Below are 12,198 nucleotides of genomic sequence, written 5' to 3' on the forward strand. Positions count from 1 at the left end.
GTCACACTGGTTTGCATCCAAGTGACGCAAACTTACAGTATTTCAATTTTGCAATTATTAATTGTAATCCAAAACTGAAATGAAGATACTTCAGCAAGACCATGCAAAGCCCTGCTGACACACTCTTGGATGAGGAGACAGACTTCACACATTGAATCTTTTCCCTGGGAAAATGGATTGATACTATTTGTGTATGTGAGTAACAGGGTTGGAATATATCCAAAGTTAAAAGGAACCATTACCTAAGTGTGGGCTAACTTCCCCCTGCCTTCATATAGTATATTATCCTATAAGACTGCAGAGGTAGTGAATGCACTGTTTAAAGCACTCTCCCCCCAACACTTTAAGTGCATTACACAGTGGATGCAGCTATCTGAAGCCCCAAGAAACAGCAGTTTATCATCATACAACTACTGGAAATAGGCCCACTGACAGGAAAGCTATATCCCACATACACACACACACATTGCTCCCAACCACCCGTTCAGCAACCACTTTGCTAAATCTATCAACTGCAGCTGCGTGCATGTGTTTTAATGCATGCACACAAGCTGAAAACACGTGAGTTCCTTCAGTACATGTGAGCATCTGAGTCCAAACACTCTCAGGGCTGCAACCCAATCCCACAGAACTCCAGTTTGTCAAATAAAAACCAGGGTCTTTAGCGTTCGGGAAGCGGGTCTGCCCAACATGGAAACAAACAAGATGGCTACCGCGCCTCCAACCCGAGCATGCCTTGCGGTGCTCACCGGCTCCCATCTGAATGGAGTTACAGGCTGGCTAGCAGGAGTGCAGAGGAGAAGAGTCTCCTGGGGCAGTTGGCTCAGCAAGCGGGACCAGAGGATGGCTGCACCGTGGATTAGGGCCCCACAGTGGTCCATTGTTAATTGGGCGCCATGTGTGAAAGCTACAGAGAGATTAGTTTGTACAGCTGCTGCCATTTGTCATAACTGCCCTTAACAAGACACACATGGCAACCCAAGTTACAGCCAGAGGTTTTACAGAAATAGGGGAGAAAAGAAATGTCTGGCGAATGTCTAATAGTTTGTGAAACAGACGTGCATAAGCAGATGAAGATGTTCCTGGGAAACACCACGCAGACTCAGCTGGGATCCCATCAGAGATGACGAGCTTGAGCATTACTCATTTAGCCATCTGTAGGTCAACTTGGGGCATTATCATAACTGCTCAAAAAGCTATGTTAAGCCAGTAGAAATCCCAGAACACAGGTTGCAAACACTTCTGTGAAGAACAAAGAGATGATCAGCTATTACAGCATGGCTCTCAAATTAGACAGGGTGATGACCTCTTGTTAGTCAAATTTCCTCGGTGATGTCGGCTACACCATGAGGTTTAAGAGAGGGATGGAGGAGTTATTTTTTGGTAAGACTCCACAGTGTAATTGTGGGTTGTAGGTCTACGCACATGTTGGAGGCCTAATTACAATCTTGACTCGGTAAATCTGGAGCGAGCTTTTAAAGCACTCTCACTTTCAATTTTTGGGGCCCGACAGATGCCGGAGCACTGTTGTTATTGTGAGAAGTTGCAGTTCATTGAATCTAAATGCGGTCTTTCGAGCTGAAGTGCAGGTGAGCATTTATCTTTACATGTTTTTTTTCTACACTCACATGTATGTGGGCGTGCGACCGCGAACATGTGGCCCCGCGTGTGTTTGCGCATTTTGGAATAGTTTTCTAAAAGAGCAGCAAAGTTGCCAGCTGGAGCCTTGTGCCAGTGGACAGAACCGGCAAGTTCTGGAGCTTTTCTGGAGCCAGATCATACAGGCTCCGTGGAAACGAGCCCCGTCCTTCCCCAGTAAAAATGACTGGTTTCATTAATTGCTTGTTAGTGCGGCAGCAGGCTTTGATCACAGGGTCCAGACAGTACTGGACTTGCTTGTTTCTAAAACTAGTAGTTCCCCAGCAGCAAACAATTTCATCATTACCAACGGACTCAGAGTTTCCTACAGGTCAAAAAATCATATACATATATATATTCAAATTCAAAACTAATGACATTTTGCAGATGGGGTTGCTTAATTTATGGTAGTTTCTGATCTAAGTTGCTGGTTGTCCATGTTTTATTTATGCCATGCCTACATTTCATTTTCACAGGTTTTTTTTTTTCTTTTATTCACTGTATCAGTTTGTTGTTTTAATGACTTGATGGAAGGAGGCATTGTGAAATTCTGTCTGTCACAATGGAGGAAGTACCGCGGTAGAAAATCTGTAACACCTGCTGGGTTGGTGATCTTGAGATATGAGATTTTCATGCTGTTTCAACCAACAATGTGTCCATATTTCCTCTCTTCCTGTCATTCCCTCTATATTACTCACTGTAATCACATTCACCACTGCTCAAAGATGCTGTCCCTCATAAAAGGCAACATGTTTATGGAAGTGCTAAAAATGTAAATGACTTATTTTCCTAATCTCCCTGCCTTCTCTGCTGTTCTGTAACGTTTCTGTAAGGGTCAATAAAAACAAACAACCATATTGGGGGTTGTATTGTTTATTACACTGAATATATGGCATCTTCTGCTGATTGAGAGTTGGTTTTGAAATTTGGGAGCTTTTTTGGAGAAGTGAACCTGACATATGTGAGGGAGGAGTGGAAGCCCTTTGGCTAGCTTTGACAACTCAATGGGGCTCTGATGAATCCGTCCCAAGCAGGCCATTCCCAAGCCCCAGACACCATATCCCCTCTTTGACCCGCTGCACTGACATTAGAATGAAATCCTCTGGGGGATTCGCCCACCGCCCCAAACAGCAACACGCCCACCCAAAAGTACATTTTGCACAGCGCTGGGATGGCGGGCCTTTCTTTTTTCTGTCCCGCTCAGGTCTTGTCGAGCCGTCACAGTGATGGGCCGTACTGTACCGCCAGACAAAAGAAGAGACAACCATCACTCTGGGCCACTGATCGACCCTGTCTGGGCTGAAAAGACTTTGATGGGGCAAAGCAGGGTGGGGGTTGCTGCACAGAGAAGTTAGTGTCTCCTGGGCAACCACTCCGATTGTCTGTCCCTGCCCAAAGTTCCCCATCCCACCCCACCTACTACCCCCTTCCCATTTTTTTCTTCCTTTCATTTGGTTGTTCACAAGGCTCCTTCCTGGGTGAAGGGGGACTGCCTTTTGCGTGAAACTCTCAGTCTGGTACTTGAGGGTGCTTTTCTCCTGGTTGACTTGAAAAAAAAATGGGAGGTCAAAAAAACATCTTCACGTGAATTCTCCTCTCTGGACCGTTTTGTCCCTCTTTCCACTACAGACCCTGTCGTTTACCATGACTAGTCTAGCACGCAGATGGGCCGACAGTAGGTTTTTCTAGCAGTTTTGCTAATGCGATGTCATTGGATGGAGAAACTCAGGCAACAGGGAGGGCCTGCTTTGTAAGGCAGGACAGTGAGGTACAGTGTAGTGCCTGCGATAGGGGGTGAATGTACCCATTTGTCTTCATTTGGGAGGGACGGCAGACAGGGTGGGGGTGGGGAATCTATCCGGGAGGAGTGGGAGGTGCCGGTCCTCCAGTCAAGTGGCCTCGGGGGGATTTGAAATGCATTTGGGGTCCTCCCCAAAAGCCTGGGAAAGTGTGGTGAGATCTTAACCATAGACTAATGACACAAACTGCAGTCCTTAACCAAGTGCAGCTACAAACGCAAAATTGAGTCTCCTGCTGAAATACACAAGAAAAGCCTTTTCAACACAATGCCTGTGCCTTAGAATGCCAAAGAATGGCCTTGTCCCACGTTTTGACGGATGCAACAGCGCAAACTGTGACACAAGCAAATTAAACACACTGTAGCAGAGCAAAAGGAGGGAGTTGTAAATTTTGTTGAGAAAGAAGGAATCCACATTTCTCAGTGGCCTCTGCTCCGAGTTGCCTTGTTTCCATGGAGATTTATGTACACATGGCACACAAAAGAGGGCCAAGGAGGGAACACGGCCTGTTTAAGCCTTGAGGTATTTGCTCGAGCAAAACCCTGCTGCTAATAACACAAGCCTCATACTGAGCCAGGCAACCTGGCTGCACTGCACCCAGGTTAGTGTTTGAGAAAGAACAGGAGGGTAGAAAGAAAGGCAGAGGAAAGTCGGATGGAGATCACAAACAACCAAAGATCCTGGAGAGGGAGGGGAGCCATTAAGAGCAAGAAAGCAAGTAAAGAAGAAAGAAAGAAAGAAGGCAAGAGACAAGAAAGAAAGCAAGACACAAGAAGAAAGAAAGACCAGTGCAAAAGCATAAATAGCTCCCGGGTTAAGAGAAAAAGGATCGGGAGGACATTTAGTGGGAAGCGGAAATCAATAAGGCAAGCGGTGAAGCTGGGAGGGAGTTCTAAGTGGATTAGATTGAGAGAATGTGTTCGATAGGTTATGGCTCTGACAGAGAGGTAGCCAGACACCGCAGGCTCTATTGCATACTAATAAGGAAGCCAGAATGGAAGCCGAGCACAGGGTTGTGCAGTTCAATCTGAAGAGTTTTTCTATATGGCTCTGGAGTCATCGGTTAAGGTTTTTCCCAGGAGTTGTATTTTACGGCCTTGCTGTTTTTGTTCAGAACGTGTACGGTTAAAATTCACATCCAAGAATAAAATTCTACTCAACCTCCAAAAGAACCATACGGAGTATCATCTCGCTAGGATTTCTTTTATTTATTAAAGGCAGCTTAATAACTTGACTTAACCCAAAACAGGAAGACAAACAGTAGTGTCCTTAACGCTGTCTGCTTACAACAACTTTTGTTTTCTCACTCCTGGCAGGAACCCAGCCACCCTCTCTTTGGCAGGCCGCCTGGGCCCAGGACAGCTGTCATGGTCAGAGTTTCTGGCTTGAGGGGAAAGCCAGGGAGTGTGAAAAGAAAAGCAAACTGGGAGAGAGAAGGAGTGAGAGAGTCATTTGGCCGGGCAGTGTGCTGCAGGGGTGATTCCTGATGGCAGAGGAGGATAAGGGGGGACGAGTGGAGGGAGGGAGGGATGTTGTGCTTAGTCACAGGCCTCCACTGTGACCCAGAAGGTCAGGCCTCCGCTCTGGCCGCCTGACCAAAGCCTCTGAGGCAGCCGGGCGGAAAACAAGATGCAGGCAGCTACCCCACGCAGTGTGGTGAGCAGGCAGTGGCCAATCTTGGGGATAGGAACCAGCCAGACGACCCAGCCTGAGGGACTTGAGAGGAGGGGTGAGGAGGTGAGGGGGAGTCAGTGGTACCTACTCCCCCTCACTTAGGCCAGTGAACCAAGGGACCACCAGCCAGACCAAGATATAGTGGCGGGGGAGTGGAGACAAACAGTTGCCAAGAGACCACCGGTGATCTTGCGACCGCCGTGGTTTGACCCCGATTGAGGAGGTCAACAAGGGGGGGGGGGGGGGCTTAGGAGCAGCTCCCCCTCCACCTCCTCCCATGACCACCAACAACCCCCCCTAGGCAAAAAGGCTGTGCCTCCTCCACGTGCCTTGGGCCTGCAACGCCGCGTTTTCACCGATCTGTTTTTGCTCAATTAGACTTCAGAGGACAGCCCGTCACATCTCTTTGAAAAGGTCACGACCCCGGGGGCAGAGGTTAAGTCTGCCGCTCGTAAAACAAGGTGTCCATTAACGTGGCCGCGTGTATTCAGGGGTAATCCATCCATTTCCGCAAAGTATCATGACAGTGTGAAAAAAAAAAGTTACGTTACTGGGGTGGGGGTGGGGGTGGGGGGTGGGGGGTGTCAAGGTAATGATGTTTTATGGCCGTGTTAACTTTCAGCACCAGAGTAATGGGAAAGCTGCTTGACCTTGACTTCTCTGGTCTCCCGTTGCACCACCTCAGCAATTCTCTTCCGTCACTGGTTAGAAGGCACCAACAACTTTCAAAAATGCATATTTCTACTTTATTCCACTGACAAATTAATAATTGGGTAGAAAATGTACATCATTTTTTTTCACAACATTTTCTCCAAATTCTTTAATCTTCTTGCTTGTGTATCTTTAACACATATCTTATTCTATTTTCAAATTATGTTCATTGCAGACATGCAATATGTAGGGCTGAGAGATTTATATTAACTACATTTCTTATATTTGTTGAGGAAATAGTGATAGTGTAGCTTAACAAGGCCAAATACAAACAGGTCCTACAGTATCCTAACATGCCCTAACATGACAATTGTCTCCACGTCTTGTTACAACTATTCCATCAAGCTGTCAAACTGGATAAGCGAAATATGAAACCAGGTGAGGATTCAAAGGAAGAAAAAAAAATAGAATGGCATTTCTTGTTTCATAAGATAACGATAAAACAGTGAATCAGAGTACAACGGCTGTATCTGTCTGTGTGTGTGTGTGTGTGTGTGTGTGTGTGTGTGTGTGTGTGTGTGTGTGTGTGTGTGAGTAGCCAGGGCCCTCGTATTGAACACGGCCTGCCAGTTGGCACAATGGATGCCACAACCCCCACCCCCAGCCCCCAGCCCACTTCCCAGCGGGCATTCATCTGGGCATGCACATGGGTGCTACAGCCCTGCCTGGCTAAACGCGTCTGTGCCCCAGAACAAGGGGGCTGAGTGCCCTCTCTGAATTCACCAAGAACACTCGCTGCCAACCCGCCGACCTTTCTCAGGCAGCAACCAAACAGAATGAAAAGCAAATACACTCTGAGCTTATTGATTTTTGCCAGAATCAAAAAATAAATAACAAGAAAAATTCCGTAGTGTAAATAACGACAGCAAAAAAATGTTTTTTTGCTATCCAATTACACGACCCTGCAGAAGTGAACCGCTGCCAAGGTAGCAGGACGGGGAGAAAAATATTGAAGGCACAGTTTGGAAACGTTTATTTTTCTAGCAGTTTTGCACAAATACCAGGTTCTGTTTCAGACGGAGCAGTTTGCTACTTTCTTTGTGTTTGATTGTGTGTTTGTTTGTTTGTTTCATGCAGTTGCGGCAGAACAAAGGCAGCGGCTTCCATTCTGCCACTGTCAAAAAACTTTCCAACATGCCCACTGCATTGCGGATGCCAACCAACGAATCAAAGGCATGCTGCAAGCAGACAAAGAGGGTTCGATGCCAACCTCCAAACCTCTAACAACCATTACTGGTGATTTGCCTGCCTCCCTGGCACGGTGCAAAACAAAATGGCGCCGCACCACACGCTACCACAATATGGCTGCATTGTCTGGAGGTGGGCAGTGCTTGGTAACTAAAAGACGCTTTAGCTTGCAAAAAAACAAAAAGGAATAAAAAAGCATTGGCCGTCTCTGTGATCCCGGTAAAAGAATTCTATTTTGCATTTGCCAAAGTTTCAACCCCACGGAAATTTTGAGGACAACGGTAAATGATTGCTCTGAATCGCAGCAAATTATTCTCCGGCCGAAAAGAACACTATGTTCACCATTTATCTTAAAACACTAAAATTAATCTGCTTGCCAGTTATTTGATTTTCCTCCCCAGCGGACACATTTTTTTTTTTGAAATAAAAGCTGGTGAAATGACGTCCATAACGTACAAAACAGGCGACAACTTATCATTTAAATGGTGTCTATTCTAAAGAAAGTGCACCAAAAGAGCCATTCTCAACTTGGTTCTGAACAGTTAAAAATGCAGCAGATGCAAACTAGAGAAGCGGTGGCATCCTACAAAAGACACAAAAGAGGGTCTGATGCCAACCCCGGTGCCAGTGGCAACCATTATTGTCTGTGTGCTGTGCCTTCTGCTTTCCCTGGCACTTATCAAACACAAAATGGCGCTCAGGGTTTGATGATAATGAGCTAGCTATGCCATCGTTTCTCCCTCAATAGCAAAGTATTGGTGGGTTATTCGGTCAATAGATTTAATACAGGGGAATTTCAACAGGGAATTCTACATGGGGGATTCCTATGCATAAAGGGAGGAAGTTCGCTGTGAGAGACATGAAAGACTGATATTTAATTACTTCGGCAACAACATAAAAATCTATGGATCTAGATTCAGAATAAAAAATACTGTTTCTTAGAAAAACAATATTTTCTCCTGAACTTGTGCATTATCTGTCCTTAATTACTGCTTTTCTACTTTTTTAACTTAGTGTGGAAAAATACAGAATTTGTTTCTTTCAATTAACAGTTTGAAAGACAGATTACACACTGCAAAGCTGCTTTTCCTAAATAATTTCTAGTGTTACATTTTGGCTTAAATTGTAGGTGTTAGAAATTATCTTAAATGGTGAATGCCAGTACTTACAATGCCATTAGCGCATGGCAGTCTTTTTGGTTGTGTATAAATGTGAAAAATAAATTGTGATAATTCAATTTCGGAAAAAAAGGCAGGCAGAAGGCTTTAACACATCAAATTCAAAAATGTGCATGTCACAACCTATTCACATACCTGGCAGCACATTTTTTTCAACCTCTTATTAAACACTGAGCTGGATGAAAAGCAGGATTCAGTCTTCACATCGAGCATATCACTGTGTCAGCAATAGGCTTTCATTTAAAAGAAACCAGCTTTTCAGGAATTAAGAAAAGACGGATTCCGGCGCAAACACGATCACACGAATGATTTATAACAGACACAATATCTTATATGTACTAAAATGTTTTGCGAATATTTAAAAAACCCTACTTAGGTCTACTCATATCTTCATTGCTCAGCTTTAATGTGACTAACAGCAATACGTTTATCAATATGACAATAGTGCTATTAGCTATTTTAAATGGTGGAAATTTAATTTAAAGCAAAATTGTTCTTTTGTGATTTTTGATTGACAAAAGTTTTTTAATTACATTTTACATTATATGAACGGGACTATGGGGACAAAGGGAGTGTTGCTGGTTTTTAATACAGTTAGGCAAACAACATTTTGTTAAATATGCTGTTAATAATCACCACAACTGTAACAACAAGGGCTTCATAAGAGTCCCGTGTTACTGGTAGATAGACTTTGTACTGGTAAATATACTACTAGTGGGTTCATCTTAATTTAACCAGTCTGTACAGCAAATTTCCACATTTGTCATTACTTAATATCCAGACAAATAGAAAATGTGCACAGTGTGTGTGCAATTGCACAAACCTGTGTGTGTGTACAAGATACTGTGTAATTACTGAACATGCTGCTGGAGTACAGCAGAGCAAAGACACATTTAAAACATGTTCTACATTTACCGGTTGGTTTTTTTGTCTAGTAATGAGTCATACTTGAGCTATTTAAAAATGTACACCGCATATATACAGTACTGACTATCACGTTTCCCGTGTTTATTTGTCTGGCGACTGTAGCGGTGATTTCAGCCAGTCTCGGCAGGACTGCCAAAAAAAGTAACACATGTGACCCTTGACCTTGCCAAGCCATCATTCACACATGCGCGTTAGCTCACACACTCACAAAACAACAGAGTGAAACAAACACACACACAGCATGAGTTTGAACCTACCTTGGTCCTGGACATAGTATGCTAGAAACAAGTCCAGCTCCTTGACCGATACTGTTATGTGGTGTGGCTGGACACAAAGTGCTGGGTTGGTGCAATGTTGAGACTTGACGAGGCGCTCTCCGTCTGTACTTTCCAGAGGGATGCCTTTGAAGAGGATGACCATCACCAGGTCCAGACGCCAAACTTTGTCGGCCTGCCTCAAGCAGTCGATCCGGCGGATCTTGCCCTTCTGGTCCGGGTTGGAGAGCACACAGCACGGGTGCTTCTTGCCCGTCACGCTGAGGACAAAGTCCTCCCGGTACTCCTGCCGAATGTCCTTACGCAGCTTGGCCAGCAGCCTGGACGCCCATTTCTGCTTCACTTCGGGCTTCTCGCTCAGGAGCTCGTCCTTCACCGCACGCTCCTCGTCCTTGGACATCCGCTTCTCGTGCTTCTTGAAGTACTTGCGTTTTCGGGCCTGGAGGTTGAACCACGTGTAGGCGATGGCACGGACGTGAGGGAGAAGTGCCTCGATGAAGGGATGAAATTCATCCTGGAGCATTGAAGGGGGAGACAGTGAGGAGAGAGGAGAGGGAAGGGGAGAAATAATCAGAACCCAATGTCATTAAACATGCAGAAGAAACATGGGATGAGTTAGCTACTAATCTGTGGCAGTATTGAAGTCAGACCACAAATAAACAATTCCTCATAATCAGTAACATAACATCATATTGGCAGTTTCAACAGCTTTAAGACGAGAAGTCCCTCTTCACATTGCAACACTGGTTTTACCATTTTAGATTTATCAGGCGTCCTGCAGGTATGACAAGGACATTCCACTGTTTACATCAACTGCCAGGACTACAATAGCACCAAGCCCTGTGACTGAATGCACTCGCGTCTCCGCTCTCATTCCCCGAACATGCTCTGAGCGTGACTCTGTGCTCGTAGTGCTGCTACAGGGAGCATGCGCCCCCCCCCCTCACCATCGCATTTTCTCTTATCAAATTATCCGCATTCCAACGTGAACTTATCCCATGTTCATGAGGGATGCAGGATAAGCTGGAGGGGCCAAGTGGGTCGAAGATAATAAAAATAGGAAGTAGGGGAGATTCCCCATTCTCTTGGCACGTACTGACAGCTTCGTATACAGGCTGCATGTTCAAAAATGTGCTTTAAAAAACACAAGCAGCAGAGAACGGCGGCATTATTAAAGCAATCTATGAAAAGGTATTTGAAAAGGATGACTTAGGACTCGATTTCAAGTTCGTGCCAGAGTGTTAAGGTTAAACGCACGGCATGACACTTGCTCAGCTTCATTCCAAAAACCTGAGCCATATTAGTCATATTAAAACCATGGCCTACTTTTAGAATTTCCCATCACTCCTATAATTAAAAAGAAAAATGTTGATGTTGAAACTGAAATTATTATTCTGATAAATTATCAGACTTAATTTAATTTTAATGGAATTATTTTCAACACAAATTTTACTTTTCAAATGTTAAATACACTTATATATATGTATATTATACTTTATACCACATTGTCTTTAATGCTAAACAAATAAATGACAGGAAATATGAGTCACAAAATGAAAACTTTTTTCAATGCGCATTTGACAGAATTTCTTTTCATCCTAACAACTAAAAAAAGCTAAATACCAACCTTTCTACAGCAGTTCACACGCCTGGGGCTTTCACATGAATTATACTTAGCAAATTTAAAACAAATCCTAAATATCTATTAATGCTTGTTTTCTGTAGGTGAAGGAATGTACATGAAGGTGGGGAAGATTTAGTGCTCATCGGAAATTACAGCAGCTCCAAGTGACACGTGGAAACATGAACTTATCTATGTTTAAGGTCATTAAAATGTCAAATTTAATAAGTATAAGAAGCCCCTTTTGAGCAGGCGTTTGAAGAGTTAAACCACATATTGTTCTTTTCGTAGGCAGCCAGGCAGGCAGGCCATAGGAAACCACAGAAATCCACTCCCTATCAGCGCCTGCCGCTGGTGCTGCTCCGAGAAGCCACATTTCTGGTCTGCACTTTTGAGCCAATAAAACTCTGCTCCTCTACAGCAAAGTTAATTTATTAAACAGCGTGAATAAATATTTAATTCTCTACAGATGGTTTTGAAATGTATTATATTTACTACGGATGCTATACCTATCCGTAGTCATTTAGAGACATAAAAAAAAAAATACAAATAAATTGAGAACTCCTTTAAATGTCATCTCCTCGCTATAATGTTGCCAATTAAACTGACAAAAGTGAGCAGTAAATGCTAGTAAATGTTCTCAGCAGCGACTGTTTCTGAAGTCCTTTTCACTCCTGGTTTCCTGTTCTAAAACACTTTAAATATTGTGTTAATTTTTTTTCAGCCAGGGCTAAAGCCAAATGCTGTAAAGATAAATGACTTGGCCAGGGCCTATGCAGTGCACTTCAGCTGGGGCCATAAAAGCACAATCCTCTTAAGTACAAACTAAACCACATCTCAGTCAATCACTTACTTATGCCAAGTAAAATATAAACAGTAAAACTGAGTCAGCCAAAACAGTCAGCTACTCTGTCCGACCGCTGAATCAACCTTATCATGCGTCTGATCTCCCTGCAGTGAAAGTGGCTTTATCTTCTTCCAACTCCACTTCCCAAAAGTATAGGGGTTTTACTTTAAATAAAAATATACACGTGGAAAAAGAATACAAACACAGCTCAAGCCGGGCTGGGAGAGGTGTGTGTGTGTGTGTGTGTGTGTGTGTGTGTGTGTGTGTGTGTGTGTGTGTGAGAGGTTATTGGAGGACGCAAATAACCTAATTAAACCTGAGAGAAAATGAACATACCTGC

The 12,198-nt window shown here is 44.0% G+C and overlaps 1 protein-coding gene across 4 annotated transcripts in view; it reads right to left on the bottom strand.

The window, feature by feature from the left end:
- The window catches only part of LOC129093220 (nuclear factor 1 B-type-like), a 59,858-nt gene that overhangs the window by 45,607 nt on the left and 2,053 nt on the right, over nucleotides 1-12,198 (bottom strand). For all 4 annotated transcript variants that reach the window (XM_054601159.1, XM_054601157.1, XM_054601158.1 and 1 more), the window contains exon 2: nucleotides 9,373-9,904. In XM_054601159.1, the coding sequence (XP_054457134.1) occupies nucleotides 9,373-9,904 (532 nt within the window). The remainder of the gene's footprint in view (nucleotides 1-9,372; nucleotides 9,905-12,198) is intronic.

This window comes from Anoplopoma fimbria, chromosome 7, assembly GCF_027596085.1.
Source record: "Anoplopoma fimbria isolate UVic2021 breed Golden Eagle Sablefish chromosome 7, Afim_UVic_2022, whole genome shotgun sequence".
In the NCBI taxonomy this organism is placed as follows: domain Eukaryota; kingdom Metazoa; phylum Chordata; class Actinopteri; order Perciformes; family Anoplopomatidae; genus Anoplopoma; species Anoplopoma fimbria.